This window comes from Callithrix jacchus, chromosome 4, assembly GCF_049354715.1.
Source record: "Callithrix jacchus isolate 240 chromosome 4, calJac240_pri, whole genome shotgun sequence".
Taxonomy (NCBI): domain Eukaryota; kingdom Metazoa; phylum Chordata; class Mammalia; order Primates; family Cebidae; genus Callithrix; species Callithrix jacchus.
In genome coordinates, this window is record NC_133505.1 from 64,949,690 (window position 1) to 64,970,685 (window position 20,996).

Below are 20,996 nucleotides of genomic sequence, written 5' to 3' on the forward strand. Positions count from 1 at the left end.
ACTCATTCTCCTTAGAGATTTCTCTTTCCTTTTCATATTTCTTTAACTGCCTTAAGATTAAAAGAGTCTTCTTCTGCAGCAATTATCAAATAGGTTTTTCCATTTTAAAATTTATCCATGTATCTGTTTAATTAAAAGAACAATGCATTCTTTTGGGTTTTTCTTTTTTTGCTCTAGTTATATAAAAATTATTTTATATGAAATATAATCTTTACAAACATAGATATAACTTAAAATGTGTTATTTCTATTTTATGTATTTTCTATACTTAAAATAATAAACTTCCTAATTAAATGATATATATGCAATCAATAATTATTTTAAATGATTTGCATTTCCTACTAAAATAATGACCTCAATATCAAAGAAACTCCTCTGCCCCACCACATATCTTGTCCTTGAATATATAATAAATTGGGAACTGAAAACTTAATCAAAATAGATTTGTTCTTGTCCCTGTGGAAAAGAGAAAGAAAAAAAAAACAGGACTGAAAATGCACATTTGAAAAAACAAAACAACCCCTGGGGAGGCTGCATGGACCTGGGGATGCTGACCTGGCCCATGGCATCTCCCTGGTGTCCAGTGAAGGGCTGGATAAACTCTTCAGCCTGGGAAAGAAGCAGTACCTCCACCCTCCTGACCTCCCGACTGTCACCTTCCCTGCTCTCAACCTATGCTTCCCACCCGTTTATAGGCCTTCTCTCTGCCCGACATTAACCTGCCACATTTCACCCAGGTATGACTTAGCTTTCCCTAGCTTTCCAAAAGTTGTCAATCTCAGGCAATACCTAATTTTAAGCTTGCTCATCAGGGTACCGGTTTCCCTTGTCTACAGCACAGTGACAATTTTTGACTCTGTAAATAACATGCAATTAAATTCTGAAAGATAGTTGTCTAATTGGCAATTCTGTGTTTATTTTCCAGCTATGGCAGCAATAACCTACTATTATTAACCTGCTAAATCAACTCATAGAACAGACTGATGAAATGAAACTTTTAAACTCAAAATTACCGGTCACATTGAATAATGATAAAATATTTCAAAAGTTCTCATCCCTTACTTTAGAATTTTAAAATATGTTTCAGATTTTAAAAACAGATTCAAGACTCTCTGCCAGTGTGAGTATGACTGAAAGTCCCACAGTTATGAGGTTTTGACATTGAGCCTATATTTCTGTAAGAGCAGGTGGACTTTTTGAGAACTGTGTGGAGTAATTATTAAAGTTTATCTCTGTGAATCATGTAAATATTCATTAAGAACCCAAAACCTGATCCTTAGAAACACTGAATGTGATAGTAGCATCCCTTCTTCCCTTCTACCTCTCCACTCTTTAACAAATATTTATTGAGTACCAACTTTGGGCCAGGTAATATTCTAGGTGCTGGGAACACAGCAATGAATAAAACAGACAAAAACACCTGTTCTTGTGGAGCTTAATTCTAATGGAGGAAAAAATAATGAACAAGGTAAGTACAAAGATAAATAAATGGCCGGGACAATATGGAGTTTTCTTTGGGGAGTGGAGGCATTGGAACACAAGTCACAAGCTATAACAGCAATGTTAAACCTGTTAAAAAAACATGAGGAGGGTGGGGTGTGGTGGCTCACACCTGTAATCCCAGCACTTTGGAAGGCCAAGGCAGGTGGATTACCTGAGGTCAGGAGTCCAAGATCAGCCTGGCCAAAGTGGCAAAACCCCATCTCTACTAAAAATACAAAAAATAAGGCAGCTGTGGTGGTAGGCACCTATAGTCCCGGCTACTTGGGAGGCTGAGGCAGGAAAATTACTTGAACCCAGGAGGCAGAGGTTGCAGTAAGCCAAGATCACGCCATTGCACTCCAGCCTGTGCAATGGAGTGAGACTCCATCTCAAAAAAAAAAAAAAATCAGTGAAAAAAATGAATGTATTATGGAGAAATAGAGTCATAACTCCCTCTGCAGGGAGAAGTATACTTTTCACATCATTTGTTCCTCTCTCTTAGCTGAAACTATCACAAAAGTGTGGGAAATTAGAAGACTTTCAGTAAGACTACTGGAGATTTGGATCTCTGTCTCCTTTTTTACCTTGGTCTCTTCTAATTGTCTTTGTAGATTTTTGGGGTCCACTGCAATAGGTTCAGATAAGTGTTTGCAGGCCATGGCCTCACAGGCCTGGAGTCCAGAAAGAAGTCCACATGAAGCATCTTCATAGTGTTGGTATTTATCCACCAGATCTTTAAGATTATTTCCAAGAACACTGCACTAAAAGTCAAAAGAGAAAAGGGGCAGGAGATTAAAACCCATTATTTTCTCATGCATCAAATATTCTTAGGACATACAAAATATGTACACTGGAAAAAAAAGATATTCACCAAAGTTAAAAAAACTTTGTAGGACTAAGATTTTTTTCCTTTATATGAAAACGTACCCTCTAAGAATCAAGAAGCAACCATAAAATAGATAGTTCTGGATTTATGACAATTCAAAAACATATTTACAATAGCTGAGTCTTAATGTGGAATGAAGAATAAACATATCAATCATCAGAGGAAGGAGATTTTGATACATCATGTGTATAGATATGAATTTGATGGAAGAGTTTAAAGGTGCTTAATAAATTATTTCTATATGTTGCACAAGATTAATTACCAAAAGGAAGACAAAGAGCCTATATTAGAATGGAGCAAAGTCCACGAACCAATGATAGTCTTTAAATCATTTATGCAACTTGGCAAGTCTGTTCGGATTATATTACAAACCAGGAAATACTTTTAGATTTTTTTCAAAAAAACAAAACCTTTTTACTTGACCACAGAAGCAACGCAGTCTATTATTCATTAAATATTAAAATAATATACTGGTCAAATATATAAGACAAACACCTGCAGTATTTGTGAAGAGGATAATCTGAGATGAAACCAGTTCCCAAACTTGGGAGGCCGCAAGCATCTGTTTCTACTTAGAGTCAATGCACAACCGCCATCTGGTGGTCACATTGAATATTAGAGCACTTGAGAGCTGGGCCTTCTGGAAATCATGCTCTCAAAACTAAAGTAACTTTAAGTTTCTAATCTTTAAACACATTGTTCAGAAATAAAGCAGGTTAGTAAGATAGAGAGAAGTAGGCTAAAACCACTATTCCCCCCTGTTTTATATTTTAGGTTTCTTGTCTCTTGTTCCAAAACAAAAGAGGACCAAGTAAAAACTATAATCACAGATTAACCTTCCTCTTAAAAAACCAAAATAACAGTACCTTAGAGTAGAGAGACCTGAACCGATCAGTAGCATGATCCAGTTTGTGCTGCACTTCTCTGTGGGTTGCAGAAGTGTCAATATTATCCTTGTCAACCTTGCCACCATCTCTCTTGCTGCAAGATTTGGCAGCTTCTAACACTCTGTTTCCAGAAATTGTGATGTATCTCAAGTCACCTTTGTGAGAAATAACATCTTCTGAGAAACTCTTCTGCCTCTTCAGTTTGGTCATTAAACCACTGAAGTCATCTGCACCTGCCTCCAGGTTTTCAAGTTCTTGTTCTGACTGCTGTAGCCAGTGCTCAAACTCAGTATAGTCAGCATCAAACTTCTCTAATTCTTCCTGCAGGGAGTGAGTTAACTTCATTTTCTTCTCTGACTCAGCCAGTGCAGTTTCATAGTGCGCTTTCAGTTCCTTCATGTTCTTTTGAAGTTTCTCTTTTTCTTCAGGAGAGAGATACTGACCCTGTTTCTCAAGCAGCACTTGTGCAGACTGAGTGGCTATGATGACTGCTTGGTGCTGAGAGATTATCTCCTCGTGTTGGGCCTATGTGAAAACAAATTGATCGTAATCTTCAGTCAGTAACAGGGTTACACCAAGGCTGCAGGGAGCTCCTTGCCACCTCAGGACTGACAGGTTTCAATGATCTGCAGGGCTACAACTTGCTTCTCATTCCCCATTTCAAGTTCTACCATCCTCCCTTTTATTGGTGAATTTCAGAATAGCAAGGCATTTGGAGCACGCTAATATTATTTTCAAGAAAATTTCCAATCTTGTCTATGTACTTAATCAGATAGGACAGACACCATTTTTTGGAAGTTTGGAAAAATGTAACAAATTTCTATTCCAATTCTAACCAAGAAGTGTCTATAATCTGATCTCATTTGATTCACTGCTTTCTCACAACTACCCAAAAAAGAATGTCTTTACCTAATTTGGGGGCAAATAAGTACAATATGTTTTATTATGAAATGATCCTGGAAACACTTTTGAATAGGGAAAAAGAATCTGTAACTTATAGGCTTTAAAAACATTTCAAAAATAACTAGGCAAGAACATTGTACATTCAGAAAAGTCCAATGGACGTTAAAGAAACAGATATAATAAAAGAGAATCCTAGAGCTACTCAGCTTCACTGGGCCTCAGTTTCCTGCATGTGAAAATGGAGACAATAACTCCTACGCATCACAGATTTGCTTTTAAGGAGTACAGGACATCAAGTATGTAAAGTACTTCCTACAGAGACGACTTAGTGCCAGAAATTCAAATCTACTCTGAAGACAGGAAGGCAGGGCTCCCAGGCAGGTGTGCTTCAGGCAGGTCACAGGGGTACAGAGCTACTGATTCCCAAAGTCTTCAGGTAAACAGGGAGGCATCAGGGAGGTGGAGTCCCTGTCCCTCCAGCCATAAGCATCTTCTTTCATTCACACCAATATGCCATACAAGTGTGGCAAAAAGGATACTAATACTTGTGAGCAATTTCCCACATTTCTTATAACAGCTTACATGGAGCCCAGTGACCCGGTCCCAGGGTCCCATTACTGAAGAGCTTTTTATTACCTCCAGATTCTTTGCTGCTCCCACACTTACCTCCATCCTCCCCACCACTGTAAACACTTTAGGACCTTTTCCTCCTGTTGCTCTTTGTCTAGCTACAGCTCTTTCATCAGATATCTGCTTGGCTAATTGTGCCTGTCTCCACTGAGTCCTCTCCAAACGCTGAAAACGGGTCCCCCACCCCACACTCAACCACCCTTACCTAACTTCTCTTCTCCCTTAGTGCTCACTGACTTCTAACATACCATATAACTTAGTTCATTTCTGCTCTAACATTCTCACTCCCTAGTGTGCAAGGCAGGCACACAGAATTTATTTTGCTCACTGTGGAATTCCAAGTACCTACAACAGTGCTGGCACACAGGAGCTGAGTGAAAATTACTCTATGCTGTGAAACAGACTTCTTTAGAAGCACTGCTATGGGGCAGCCATTCACTTGTAAGTCTGATTCCAATTAGCGCAGAACTGGCTCATTAACACCGGCATCCTCACTGTCTGTAACAATGCCTACCACCTTTTGGGCACATGGTAAATATTTTTTACTAAATAACTTCCCATAGACTGCATTTTTGGTATTTGAAATACATTAATATGCTACCCCCCGCCCCAGAAGGGCTTTGCACAAAATAGGATGGACAGACATATAGAACACCATGTAAATGATCAGATCCATCCTTTCCTCCCTACAGATGAGGAGTCTCAGGCTGACTTGGCCCAGGACATTTGGGGCAACTACTGAAAGCCAGAAGTTTTTGGCTCAGGCCCTTTGGCCCTCTCTCCACACTACCAGATTGACTTTCCAAAGCACAGAATCCCATATTCTTTGAGGTAAAATTATCAGATGGAAAACACCATGCTGTGCCTAAAACCAAGGGCATTCCTGTGTGACATTTTTATATTTAAATCTGCCTACCTGTGTTTTTCACTACCTTGGTCAACTTAACCTTTCCTGACTTCTTTGTAACTGACTCACAATGTTCCTTTAGGAATTCACTAGAATTTTCATTTTGAGACCTTATTTTTCATAATAAGGTCCTATAACAGCCCCTTAAAATTGTGACCAGTAAATACTCTCATTCTTCTTCTGGTTTAATTTGTATTTTCTATAAGAACCTCATAGGGAGTATCCTATTCCAGTGATTCCAAAGACAAAGAGTGGGAGGAAAATAAATAGACCTGCAAAAGTTTCTGATGGCCACTCATCTAACTGTCAAAAGCCAAATACTGAAGTAAAATCACTGACACTTTAAAAGTGGTTCTACAGAAGTCACCTCAGCTTCTATAGCAGCATTAATGTTCGCTTTAATTTATGTCATGCAGTAAATTTGTAGAAAGGCTTTTATATCTCTTTTCAACAATAGCCTTAACTGAATAGATGAGCTGGGCTCAGAAAGAACTTAAGTGAGCTCAATTTCAGCCAGGCACAGTAGCTCATGCTTGTACTCTCAGCACTTTGGGAGGACAGAGGCAGATTGCTTGAGCCCCGCACTTCGCAAACAGCCTGGGTAACCTACAGTTGTCCTATCACTACAAAAAAATACAAAAATTAGCCAGGCATGGCAGCATAAACCTGAAGCCCCGGCTACTCAGGAGGCTGAGGTGGGAGGATCAACTGGGCCAGGGAGTCTGAGGCTGCAGTGAGCCATGCTTGTACTCTAACCTGGGGAACAGGGTGAGACCTTGTCTCAAAAAAAGGTGTTCTCTTAGAACACAGATTCAAATTTAGCAGAGTGAGCATATGGCCTAGTTTTAAATCCAAATTCCAGCCCTTTCTAGATGTGTAACTTGAGAAAGCTGCTTTAATAACTGTCAGTTACAGTTTCCTCATCTATAAAATGAAAATAAAAACCCCAAAGAGTAACTGGGAAGATGAATGAGTTAAAATGAAAAGAACTTAGAATGAATGCCCAGTTTAACTGTTCTACAAATGTTAACTATTATTTTTATTAAATCTTTGTAATAATTCTACTTCACGTATATGAAGAATGCCTAACAAATTATTTCTCATTATTTTTGACTTGCTTAGAACTCTCATAATAATTTCTATCTGATATGATTAAAGGAGGAAAAAAATCTCTTTCATCATTAAGGTTTGAAAATAACTCACGTGCTAGGTATATTTCTCTCTTCACCGACCCGGAAATAGAACTGAACGATTTTACAACAACACACCTTAACTTTCTGATATTGCTGATTCAGATTCTCCTGGGTAGTTCCAACTTGCCCATCAATATCAGTCTCCAGCAAGTTACCATTAACTTCATCCTCTTCTCCAATTGCTGACTTGCCATCACCTTCTCGAAAATGGGTCCCATTCTGTTCAATGATCTGTTTGTGTTTTGTCCCTGCCATTTCTGAGTCTTTGTCAACATTTGACAACCAGTCCAAAAGGTTTTCTATTTTGGTTTTGCTCTCTTCCAGCTGCTTCACTGCTGCAACCTGGGCAGGGAAAGGTCACAGGAGGAATTCAGAACGTGGGCCAAGGCATAGTTTTAAGACATTCCAAAAGTAAATACTTAGATCATTTTAAATTAGAATGAGGGTACTAAAAACCGATACACACTGAAAATTTAACATACTGAAATTAAACTTTAGAGCAACAGGCAGTTACTTTTAAGTTTTCATTGTTCTTAAAAATACATTCCAAAATTTTAACTAGAATTGACGAGTGATCACACATTTCACAGAGAGGAAGTTTCATAACCTCACTTAAATATTAAGAAAAAGATAAGCAAAGCCAACTCTTCAAATCTTTTGTAGTATTTGGTCAGTTATGTACATGGAAACCCAGAATCTTACAATAGTCCTTAGTGATAATCCTTACTTACTACCACCAGGTGTCACTTAATAATAAATCAAGTAGCTGTTAAGCTAATGATTTTTGATACAGGAATAGTGCACCATATATTTGAATAAGGACCTTTTCAGTTTCTTCCTTGATTGCTGTTGTCACAACTTTATCCAGCTCCTTTTTGGACTGTTCTGCTTTTAAATTAAGCTGTTCACACTTCATCTTAGCTTCATTCAGTTTCTGCTCAATCAAAGCCTTATCTTCCCGTGACAGCTTTTCACCATTCTCTTTTAAGAAGTTCTCTGTGTTTTTTACTACTTCTGCCAATGCCTGTGCACTTCCTTCCATATCTTTCTGTAACTCCTTGTAACACAAAAGAAAAAAATGTATTTTATTAATTATTACCTATTTAGCTCTTCCAGAGTTGTAATTCTAAAAGACAGGGTAAGTACAGACAGAGTCTAGTAGATGTGGTTTGATTACACATATTCAGTATGTTAATTTGAGTTGATTTATTTTAATCACAATACTTAATATAATTTGAAACTCAAACGCTATTAAAGAAAAGCATGGATTTTCATGTTTAATGAACGAATGCAGTCTGTGAAACACTGAAAACAAGTAAGTATTCAGTATATAATCTATACGAATTTGCACATACCAAATTTTTATATATTATATGAACACATGTACAAAGGCTTGTAAATACATGGTAATATTTACAGTTCCTAAACTTTTATTTTTAAGTATGTGTTTACTGCTCAGGATAAAAGTGAAATAATTTTCCTAGTGAACTAAGATACTTTCTTTTTCTAAACACCAAACTCTATAACATGTAATGTTTGCTTCTTTGCCTGCCTGCTAGGTAGCTCAAGATTAAGATCCCTCCTCAGTAATTATGGCTTTTATCTTATCTAGATTTCTCCATGTAGTTTTCCTCTTCTTTTCCTCTTTTATCATGAGTTTTCATTATCTATATTACACTGTTTGAGTTTTAATATTGTTTTTTCCATACTTTAATCCTCTTCAAATTTGTCTGAGAAGCAGTTGAATGAAAGAAATCCCATTAATTGAGCCATTACTATGTGATCTTCACTGTGCTAGTGTGACTTAACATATAATACTTAACGTTTATAATAATGTAACGTTTATAATAATGAAAGTATGACCTATGAAGAAACTGAGGCTCTGAGAGATTGTTATAAAGCTAACAATGTATAAAGTCTGTAATCTGAACCAAGAGCTGTCTAGTTACAATGACAATGTTCTCTCTCCTGACACCAAAACAAAGATATCTTTATCTGTTGTTACTTTTATTTTTTCCCTTTCCTTCAGTAAAAAGGAACAAATTTCAAGAAAGATGGAGTAAGAAGGAGCTAAGAAAGAAAAAGAACCCAAACTGATCGCTATTCCCTCTGATTTGCAAGTCATAAGTACGTTGGCCTTAAAGGGATCCAAATTGTAATTCATCACACAGGTATTTTCATTATCAAACCCCCTTTAATATTTCCTCCACTTAATATCTCTTACCAAAAAATAAAAAAGTCAAAAGAATTATCTAGCTTGCTTGAAGCTGGAACTCTAACTTTTAGTATACAGTTTAAAGCTCAAGCCCAAGGCATCTGGGTATGCCTTGCTTCTAAACAGCTAAAATTATTGGTATTTTTCAATAATCCTCACTGATTTCCAAATGATAGTAATCGAACCTAACATCAACACAGAGCTGCTGATAGAAAACCAAATTCTACCTCTTGCTTAGACTGGTATTTCTTTAACTCAACTGTGCCATCACCAATCATGAAGGCTTCTTGGTGACCAATCAGGCGGTTTTCAGTTTGGGTAAGAAGATCACATATCCCTTGAAGCTTCTCTTTATACTCCTGCTGACGCTCTGCCACAATCTAAAGTGAAGAAAATCCAAAACATCTTAAAAATGTGTGGTGTTCGCAAAATCGCTATTGCGATAGCTTCTTATTAGAACACATTTTTCAAGTTTCATCTAATAAGCTTTTATAAGTATGCTGTAAACATGATAGCAGTAGGGTACAAACTGAGCAAGGTGAGACAGAACATATGAGCATATCCCATATACAAAGAAAGTGACCATGTGTAGATGAAACTGCTCAACAGAATACTGGCCATGCATATTTGTAAGAGATGGAACTTCTGACCAACAGGAAGAAACATCCCATTTTCTTAAACTCCCGAAACCTGCGACACACAGAATTAATTCTGCAAAAGGACATCAAAAGAGAAGTTAGTTGTGATTTGTAGGATAACATATTTGACATGTGTATATGGGTTATCATGCTAGAGACAATGGTGCTTCAAGAAATAATAAAAGGAACATCGCATGCAATATTTTTACTTAATCACTGTGTCTATGTGCATTCTCACCTCTTTGCTCATTATTGCTATTAGATATAGCACTCATATAATTCACTAATTCCTCTTAAAGATTAAGAAGTCAACACTAATTACTCGTACCTTTCATTTTCCTACTATACGTACAGTAATTATTCATCTTATAGCGATAAATCATGTTTACTAAGAGCCTAATATGTGCTAGGCAAGGTACTAAGTGTTTTATATACATTTTTCTTGTCAATGCTCATGACACCAGCAGGTAAGCACTATTGTTATTTCCAATCTAGCAATGATTAAACTGAGGTTAAGTGACTTGCACTAGTTCACAGAATGAGTGAGTGGTATAGCTGGGATGCGAAATCAGGCAGTCTAGCTCCAGAGCCCATGTTCTGAATCGCTGTGGTGTACTGCTTCCCACAGGAAAACGAAACTCTTAACCTTCTTTAGCCACATGTTCATCAATGCATTTCTGAGTGCATTCAAATATCCTAGTCTTATTGGGGAGGGGGCAATCAAGACTCTCACTTGAAATAAGTATTTCTGAGAGTCATCAAAATTAAAATCAACTAAATTATAGCATCATTAGTGAAAACAATATTGTTATACACTGTAGGATTTGTATGTACACTGTATCTTATTCATTAATGCCTTTCCGGAAAATCTTTTCTGTCACACTATACTCGTTGGGTATCTACATTATGGTTTCACACTAAAAACAAAGAATGACAACTCCACAAAGAAAGGCAAACCTTCTGGTCATCAAGATCTTGTTCTAGATGTAACTGAGTCTCTAAACGTTCCAACTGGGTAGTTACTAATTCCTGTACATCAAGAAAACCCTTCTGAGTTGTATTTAAGAGCCTCAGCAGTTGCTTGCTTTGGTTGGGAGACAGATCCTGTGCATATTCAGAAATGAAGAACTGCACATCAAAGGCAGTCGTCTCCAGCTGCATTTTGGTATGTCCAAGGTCTTTCGATACATTCTGTGAAAAAAGCAGTACAAGTTACCAATGGAGAGCTAAGCCATGATAACATTTATATTAATAATAACATTTATTTATATTTTTAAATGCACTTCTTATATCAGGGACTGAAAGTTTTATGGAATTTGTTTACTATTAATCAAAAATCTATTTATCATCTAGTAATAAATGATAAATTATTTAAATACCGTGGTAGTTAGTATTATATAAAAAGATAAACAACCCCTCTAAAAATATTTTATCTTTTCCTGTCACATTGTACTTAAAATGTAACTCTGATGAAAGACAAAGGCCTAACTTAGGTATATTTAGCACACTGAAGAGAAATATCTACCTTAAAATATTACTTGCCAACATTTAAAACATCCATGTAATTGTGGTAACATACAAATAAGACTATGGGGGATTTGAAGTATGAATGAAATACACCAGAATTTCAGTTTTCTGACTCTCAGGCCAGGAGCCTAATCATTGTTCATGAGGAATACTGTTCAAATTAAGAATTTGGGGGGGAAAAAGAAAAAAAAGCATGCCAAAAGTGACTAACGTGGAAGTCATAAGCCACATACGACAGGTCACATATACAATGATGGTCCCGTAAGATTACAATGCCATGTTTCCCTGTACTTTTTCTATGTTTAGATACACAAATACTTACCATTATGCTACAAATGCCTACAGTAGTCAGTACAGTAACATGCTGCACAGATTTGTAGCCTAGGAGCAACAGGTGTATCATAGAGCCTAGGTGTGTATAAGGGATACCATCCAGCTCTGTGTAAGAACACTCTTTGTCGTTTGCAAAACACAACATCACCTAACAATGCATTTCTCAGAATGTATCTTCATCATTAAGTGATGCCTAACTGTACTACATATATTATTATGTATTTACATGAGGATTTTTACATGGCTAATTTATGCTATTGTATACTTATGTGACTAATAAATAAATAAATAAATGCATAAATAAAAACCTCAACATGTGAGTGGTATAAGAGTTTGATAAGGCATTTGGGATAGCATCAGAATGGTATCCTTAAAGTTGTGATTATTTTATAGTTGTGTCAACTAGGAAAAAAACATCTCTATGGATAAATCTAGAAACCATCATTCTAGTAAACTGACACAAGAACAGAAAACCAAACACTGCATGTTTTCACTCATAGGTGGGTGATGAACAATGAGAACACATGGGAACAGGGAAGCGGACAACACTCACTGGGCTAGGTAGCAGGGAGGGGAGGGGAGGGAGAATAGGCGGGGTAGTGGTGGGGAGGATGGGAAGGGATAACACTGGGAGAAATGCCTATATAGGCGACAGGGTATGGGGGGGATGAAGACAGCAAACCACCATGGCATGTATGTACCTATGCAACAATCCTGCAGGATGCAGGACATGCACATGTACCCCAGAGCCCAAAGTACAATAAAAAAAGTTAGACACAATTAAAAAAAATCTCTAGAGACAAAGAAAGGAAATAATCCTTTGTAGCCTTAGCAAAGTCATATTTTCTAAACACTTGTTATATTAAAGCCACAGGTTTTAAAATACACTTTGTCATCTTTGTTTTGATACTTGCCTTGAGAAACTCCAAACGTTTCTTCACATGTTCAGAATCTTGAACATTCACAATCTCAATATCCTTCACAGATTTACCCTTCTCTGATATCCAATCTGAGAATGACTTAAGTTTATGCAAAAATTCTTCATGGGAAACTGCCAGTTTAGACTAGAAAAAAATTGTACAGTCAGTTGTCTTTCCCAAAAGTGTCAAATTCTTAAAAATAATGAGTCTGGGCCAGGCACAGTGACTCAGGCCTGTAATCCCAGCACTTTGGGAGGCTGAGGCGGGCGGATCATGAGGTCAAGAGATCGAGAACATCCTGGCCAACATGGTGAAACCCCGTCTCTACTAAAAATACAAAAAATTAGCTGGGCACGGTGGTGTGTGCCTGTAATCCCAGCTACTCAGGAGGCTGAGGCAGGAGAATTGCCTGAACCCAGGAGGCGGAGGTTGCGGTGAGCCGAGATCGCGCCATTGCACTCCAGCCTGGGTAACAAGAGCGAAACTCTGTCTCAAAAAAAAAAAAAAAATACAAAAAAATTAGCCAGGCATGGTGGCATGCGCCTGTGGTCCCAGCTACTCAGGAGGTTGGGGTGGAAGAATCGCCTGAACCCAGGAGGCAGAGGCTGTAGTGAGCCGAGATTGCACCACTGCACTCCAGCCTGATGACAGAGCAAGACTCTGTCTTGAAAAAAAAAAAAAGAGTCTGGTTTAATGGTTTAACACTCTAAAAATAAAATACTGCATCTTATGACTAAATCCTCGAATAAAAAAATTTTCTTCATAAATCAAAAGTTTGACATCTTAGGCCTACCATTTCAGAGTTAATCGCAAGCATGACTTGTTTCGTTTTTTCAGAAGACACATTGCTGAGGGAAGAGAAGGCGGTCTGCAAACTCTGGTGGCTTATACTCAATTCTTCCAGATGTCCTCTGGGAAAGTCACCGGGAAGAGACTTTAAAAATTCTTCTGCCAACTTCATATCTTTTCTTAAAATAACGGCAATTGGAGCCAATCCAAATTCAAATGCCTGCAAAGAAATATATCCCAGATCTATTGACTATTTAGTGAAAAACACAAATATGAACATGAGACATAGAAGTGCTCTGCTTCTTTTCCCCAATCATGCAGCAGCTGACCACCATCTGTACAGGCAGTAGACAATTCTTACCTCCAACTGTCTAAGTTGATTCTTCAGAGCTTCCAGATTGTTATCCAGAGATTCCTGCTTGTCTAAGGGGGGTTGCATATCTTGAAGCAATGTCAAATACTCATGCATTTTTTCAGTGTGCTGTAAGCATTGCTGTAATTCATTGGAAAACTAAAAACAAATTTGGACATTTTAACTCAATAACCTTTACACAGATTTTAAAAACAAACGTATAGGATTATTCCACAGTGGTTCATGCAGCTATTTCTGTATAAAATGTATAAGCCAACTTACTTGTTCAGTTGAGCTATCTCCAGAAGCCATTTCTTTTGGCCCTGAAATACAATCCAAATGGTTTGGGAAATCATTACATGAAGCCTTGAGCTTCTCATCTGTTGGCAATGCTGATGCACACACAGTAGAGCCTTCTAGTCCAATTTCTTTTACAGTTTGTAAATTAGGGGAATGGTGGTTTCCTTCTTTGCTTTTAATATCACCAAGAATGTGTGACTTTTCTTCCTTCATCTCAGATGTAGAACATGCTTTTTGATTCAAGTCTCCAACATGTTCTATTTTTTCTGAATATCTATCAGCAAGTAGCTCGTAGAAAATATTCTCAAGTTGCAATGGAAGTACTTTAGATGTAATGCCTCTTTTCTCTAGGTCATACTCCATGTGAGTTAATTCTCTCATCAATTCCAATACTCCTGTAATTTTTTGGCTATGTTGATCTTGCTTCAATATATTAAGGAGGAGCTCAGACTTAAGATTTTCAATACAGAAAGGATCATCTCTACTTTCTGCCTTTAGTTCTGATGAGTTACTCACAGGAAAAACTCCAGAAGAGTCACTCATCTGAGAGTAGCAGGGCACAGTAGATGCTTCATTTACCAACTGTGATGTGGTATCCCTTTTAATTAAATTTTGAATTAAAATTTTAGTGTCTGCACAGGCTGAAGGTTCTTCAACCTCTTGTGGGTTCATATGACCTTCTTTCAATCTGCTGTCTAAAATATCCTTTACATCCTCAACAAATACCTGAGACAATTCAGGAATTTGAACCTCCTTTTCTTGGGGTCTTCGAGACATGGCTTGCTCTTCTGGTAGCTGTTGCTCAATTCTTTCTTTCTCATTATTAATTTCTAACAATGAATAGTCAGTATTTAAAGTGTTACTGGAGTTGTCATTTCCTAATCCACTTGTAAACGGCTCCAACTGCAGAAAGTCATTTTTCCTAACATCTTCTAAATGTTTAAGAGGCAATATTGAAAGTGTGGCTTCAATACTTTCTGGTGTGAACTGAGAAATTTCTGTTCCTCCTCCTGAGCTGCCATCTTCACTACAAAGATCATGACTTTGGATCATTTCATTAGGAGGTGAGTCTTCTTGGGTAATAGTGTACTTCTCCTTTGTATTATTAACTCCTAATTGTAAATGTTCTTTCATGGGAGGGGCAGTTATTAGAACATGGCTTGGGGCATCTTCATTTGGTTTGGCTCCATCTTTTGCTTTTACATTTTTAGCACAATGTTTTAAATAAGTAAACAAATCAAGCTCTTTCTCAGGTCCATCAGTGAATAAATCTTTCTCAATACGTGTATACCCTTCCCACAATGCAATGTTTGAAGTAATACCACCACTAATCTCTTTGGAAACTGATGTGTCAAAAATTTCTTCAAGAGTCTCAGATTGAACGGGACTTTTACTAACTATCATTTGTAGACTACTTGGTTCATCTTTAAGAGTTACAGTTGCTTTTTTAAGGCTTCCTTTCTGATTAAGTTCTTCATTGTTTGTGATTTGTGGAAATGGAAACTGACTATTAATTAATTTGAAACTATCCCTTGTATTTTTACCAGGCAAAAATTTGAGATCCCTATTTTCTTCTTCAACTAGACCTTCTACAAGCATTTCTCCTTCACTCACGTACATTTTCTGAATTGATGTTTCGTCTTCCATTAGTATATCACTTTTGCTATCTCTCCCTTTAATGAGATCACTTCCATTTCCTTGAGTATCTTTGTCAGTTACAGAGCCTATCAATGACAAATGGCTTTCCTCAGAAGGCTTTCCTATTAAATCAGGCTCAGTACAAATGATGTGATCAAGAGATGAGTCAACTTTTGGTGCCATATTCTTAAAATACTGATCTTCACCTTTCACAGAGTCAGTCAATCCTGGCAATTCTGACCCTTGAATCAACTCAACCTTTGTGTTTGGTAGATCATTACCTAACTCAGAAGTTGAACTGATATTATTATTATGTGAAATACTTGCAGGGCCAAAAGTTTTTTCAGATTCAGTGTCTTCAATGATAGGCAGCAATACATCCTTAAGTGCCATCTCATGATTCAACAGATTTTCTTTGCTTTTTCCAACAATCTCAGTTGTATATTCTGGAAGGTTGCTTCTTTCAGTAACTAAGCTAATTTCACTAGGCGAAAAATTTTCATCACTGTTTTCACTTACAATAGAGGCACATAACTGGATATCTGTATCTTCAGCCACATCTTGGCACCTGGGCTTTCCATTCTCATGTCCTATACCTCCTTCTCCTTCATCAATGCCATCATCATCATCATCATCCTGATCATTACTGTCACATATATAATCCCCATAACTTTCTTCACTTTGCACAGAATCTAAATGATCAGTATCAGATTGAAATTCCTGTCCAGTCACATACTCTTCCCTTCTTCCTCTCCAACTGCCACTGTCCTCATATTTTAACGATGCACTGAAGCTCTCTTCTCCTCCTACAATATCATAATCAGTCAATGAGTCAGATTCATTACCTTCAAGGTTATTTGCACATTCCCTTTCTGATACAGTTCCCAGTGACAATCCATTCACCTTATCTGAGCCAACTGTATTAAAATGCATTTTTTCACCAGAATCTAATTCATCTTTCTCAGCATCTCTGAGAAAATCCTGAAGACACTGTGCTTTGCCTTTCACACTTAAGCTACCACCTAGTACCCCATGGGGAACCATGAAATTTTCATTCTCTTTTGAGACATCATAAAAAACATCAGCAGGAGGAGTCATCTCATCATTTTCCTTTTGCAGTGTGTCATAGTCCTCAGGGTGCAGACCATCACGATCGTCACCATCAAGAAGCAGAGAATCATGGTCATCATCTTCGAACAAGGGAGTATCGTAAAAATCATCATCACTCTCAGTGTCTGTTCCTGTGTCACTCTGCTGATCATTCAGCAGTGATGTTTCATAGTCACTGGCACTGATGGTTTCATCAAGCAATGGTGTAGCACACATAACAGATGCACTGGCATTATCAGTATTACCCCCTGGAGTCATAGCACAGGAGTACTCTTCTATTTCAGACTCCTTTTCCTTGTCTTCAGGTGTCTGCTGAAAAAGAGGATGTGTTTTCTCATCCTCACCAGAAGTATTTGAAATGTATTTATCATTGTGATACTGTACTTGAGGATTACTAGAAATAATATTTAAAGATTTCTGTCCAGACTGCTCTCCTGGTAAACTGATGTTAATAGCTGCAATTCCCAAAAACTGGTCTTGAAATTTTTCTCCCATTATTTGATCTGATAACATGGTTTTGTCACTGAATGATAATGTAGGGGATTCACATTTATTTCCATTGCTGTCTGGGGTGTGTGTATCATTAAAACTTCCCTGACTGTGCCTCAATTTATCATGACTTAACAAGGCACTTAGCCTGGGGGAATAGTCAAAGATAGGTGGATTCCTGTTTGTATTAGCTTCATTCTCTGTTTCATTCATACCACAAAATTTACTCCTTTTTGATTTCACAATAGGATTCTCTATAAAATCACTTGGAACGTTTTGAATGTCTTTAGAATGACTACATTCATTTGCACGATCATTTGTTTCCACTCGACCTTGATTTTTACAGTTTGTAAGTCTGTTTTCAGAGTCACTTCTAAGCATGCTAATGTCTACAAGTTCAGTCTGCGTTAAATATGATATGGGATTAGAAACACGCACAATGGATGAACTGTTAACTTTAGGATCAACTGACATTGTATTTGCCAGTGTTTCTGACTGAGAAAATGCACTACTGATAACACTGTTTCCCATTTCATGACACTCTTCATCTGTAGCACACTTCCTATTTTCAGGAGTCTTTTCATGTTCAGGTTCTCCACAATGACATTTATTGAAACTACTTGGTGTAGCTATACATACATCCTTTTCTTTGCCTGAAGCATTATTAAGAAATACACCAGAGGAGCTTAAGACATCAAGACATTCTTTTGTGGCTGTGTCTCCCTCAAATTCTGCATGACAGCCTTCCAGTAGCATGCCAACAGCCTCATCTAAGTCTCCATCAAACAGCAAAAGCCTTTGCCCTGTGTTTGCATCCATATAGCTATTTATCATTAAATAAGATAGAAATATTTTTTTAGTTTCTTCTGAGCTCTGAGTAGCAACAGGTTCTTCTCCATCAAAAACATCCTCTTCTTGTCTATAATCATGAACTGTGGTGGGTTGGAATTTACAAAAAGAGAGCCATCTTCTGGCATTTTTACAAGCTTCTAAATCTCCTAAATCTGGCATTTTATCAGGCAGTATTATATTTTTTAAAATTGATGCTGTGTTATTGTCTATAATCCCTAGCTGTTTAGCAGCATCCAAACCAATGACCTGAGAACTTTCTGGAATATAAAGAGCAGCTATTTTCTGCCTGCCATTCAGGATTTTGTAGGCCAATTCACTTGTAATCAACTCTTGCTGCAAGGAAGATGATGTGGGAAATATTTCACCAGAATGGGGCCAAATGAGTCCAACATAGCCTCTCTGAGCTTCCAGTACCAGAAGAGCACTGCTGGAAGTTATTAAATCACACTGGACTGCTTCGTCCACAGTTAAACGCTTGGCAGGGTTTGACTGGATGATTCCACCAGTTTGAACCTGATATGTGAGGATACTGCTGGCAGTGTCCCTGTCAATCACTCCTTCTCTTACAGCTTCTTCAACAGTCATTCTTTGGCCAGAGTCAGAATTGATCAGACCTCCAGAAAGAAGCTGTGCACTTAACAACCTAAACATGGTTTCACGGTCTATGAGACCTTCATGAGCTGCTCTTAAAATGCTTATGTTTCTTCCACATTTTAATGTTATTCTACCTCCTTCTTGTGGTCTCACAGGTAGAAGCCACATCCCCGTGTTTTCCTGTAAAATACTTCTTTGTACCATATCTATTAAAGAAACCTTCTCAGAGGTACAGGGGTCAATAAGATCTTTGCACATATTTTGCCTGTCCAGGACTTTAGAAAATAATGCTGAGGAAACCAAGTTCTGTTGAAAAGCATTCTGTAGGGTCAGCTGTTCTCCTGTGGCTGGAATAACCAGAGAGCCTTTAGAAAGCAGTATCTCAAGAACTTTGATGGCCATGGATTCTGATATCATGCTTTGAGCCAAAGCATCCAGTACTGGAATTGTGGTAGGTGATGCAACAGAAATAATCTCTTTAGCTTTATTTAGGTCTTTGAGTTGGCACAGAATTTGTTCATCAATAAGGCCATGACTTTTGGCATCTTTAAGGTCGAAGCATTTCCTCAATTCTGGTGAAATTAGACCAGAAATCATTAGCTGTGTCTCGAGCAACCTAAGTCCTGTGTCATAGTCAATGAGGCCTCTTAAAACTGCTTGAAAGACAGAAAGGACTTCTCCAGTTGTCTGATCAATGGTGCCTGCAATCACTTTATCCAGCTGAAATAAAAATGCAAAAATCTCAGGTCAGTCTGTTACACAAGGGTGGGCAGAATTTCATGCAACTTAGGTTTTTTAAGAAATAAATAATACATTTCAACATAAAAATCCTCTACTTACCAAGGCGTAGCAATGCTGTGAATGTTAGGCAGTTCAAATGCACAAGTGATCTATGTCAGTGATCTATTCAACAGCACAGGATGTGATAAAAGCTTTGAAAACAACATGCATCTGTGAATTGAAAACTTAATATCGTGTATATTGACAAGGTTAGTGAGGACACAAGAAAGTAGATGATGACAGTGAGAAAACAGAACACATATCTAGAAGGCAAACCATGCTTTCTGCATTTAGGTGAGATTAGAGTCTAGCAGCATGAAAGAGTGTATCAAACCCCATGCTATTGATGTTTACAGCATACAGACTTCTTCGAAGACAGTCAAAAACTAAGAAACTAGAAAAATTGTTACATACCCCACAAATGTGACAAGTTATGTGGAAAGTATTCCCAGTAGTAATGGAATTAATATAAAGATAACTTTTTGAATACTAAATATTATGTTGGGCATGTTGATATACACTGTCAAGTTTTAAAAGTTTAAGTAGCAGCCAAATTCTAAATGATTTCTCTTACACTTTAAGAAGATGCTAGGGCATCCTCACTATAATGTATGGCCTTGTAATACTCAAATAAGTCTCATGGATATCTCTGAAAATCAAGCAAACTCCATAACACATCAATGCCACCTTTAGAGATGACCCACGGGCTCTTTTACAACATATTATATAATAAAATACCTATTATACATACTAGAAGAATGGCTTTTAAAGAGAAGAGTTAGAAGAATGAATGATCCTTTTCTTTTACCATGCAAGGCAGAGATTAAGATGTCACAGAAACTGATGATCAGCACGTGTAAGATTGCATTTAATAAACAACACTGGAATCTCCAAACATTTAAATAAACTCAATCCACGTTTTAACTATGTACAAAATTCAGGGTCATTTCTTTATTATTGACATAGATTTTCACAGCCATGCAATCAAACTAAGCTTCTAGAAACAGCCTTATGTTTAAACAAATAATATTACCTTCTCCTCTACCTTTAGATCTCCCGTGGTTTGTGATTCTTGTAGCTGTTTCAGAGATTCACTGAATAATAAATTATAACTTTCTTGAAGATTTTTCACCTGTTTTTCCAATTCGTTTCTTTCTTCATCTGTCATTCTAAAATAACCAGAAGCAAGAAAAAGAGTAATCCAAGTCCTCAAGAGATAAATATGACGTATTAGGTTCAGTAACTTTCTCACATGATCATAAAATAAAATATAGCCTCACATACATATTGCTCAGGTCTCAGTATGACCATATATGATAATAAGAATGGCCTTAAAAATATCTAAGGATCCTTCCCTTGCCTGAGAAAAAGACTGAAGGAAAGGGTGTAAACTAATGTATTGACACTTATTTAATAGACAAAGTTCCAAAATAGCAATTGCTGTTATCTGACTGAGGCAAAGATCTCGTTGTCAATCCCAACGTGGAAAAGGAACAAAAAGGTACCATTTCTCAAGATGAAACTTGTTTAGACTAAAGCATAAATAAAGAGGAAATTTAAAAGGGGATTAA

The 20,996-nt window shown here is 37.3% G+C and overlaps 1 protein-coding gene across 50 annotated transcripts in view; it reads right to left on the reverse strand.

The window, feature by feature from the left end:
• Positions 1-20,996, reverse strand: part of DST (dystonin) — a 505,428-nt gene that overhangs the window by 131,267 nt on the left and 353,165 nt on the right. For 35 of the 50 annotated variants that reach the window (XM_035295956.3, XM_078369439.1, XM_035295954.3 and 32 more), the window contains 11 exons: positions 20,459-20,594; positions 13,945-19,365; positions 13,672-13,821; positions 13,315-13,530; positions 12,516-12,665; positions 10,699-10,932; positions 9,331-9,483; positions 7,712-7,945; positions 6,964-7,230; positions 3,235-3,780; positions 2,067-2,243 (listed from right to left, as the gene is read on the reverse strand). In XM_035295956.3, coding sequence (XP_035151847.2) covers positions 2,067-2,243; positions 3,235-3,780; positions 6,964-7,230; positions 7,712-7,945; positions 9,331-9,483; positions 10,699-10,932; positions 12,516-12,665; positions 13,315-13,530; positions 13,672-13,821; positions 13,945-19,365; positions 20,459-20,594 — 7,684 coding nt within the window. The remainder of the gene's footprint in view (positions 1-2,066; positions 2,244-3,234; positions 3,781-6,963; positions 7,231-7,711; positions 7,946-9,330; positions 9,484-10,698; positions 10,933-12,515; positions 12,666-13,314; positions 13,531-13,671; positions 13,822-13,944; positions 19,366-20,458; positions 20,595-20,996) is intronic. The other 15 variants (XM_078369452.1, XM_008994605.4, XM_035295973.3 and 12 more) reach the window with 1 other exon arrangement.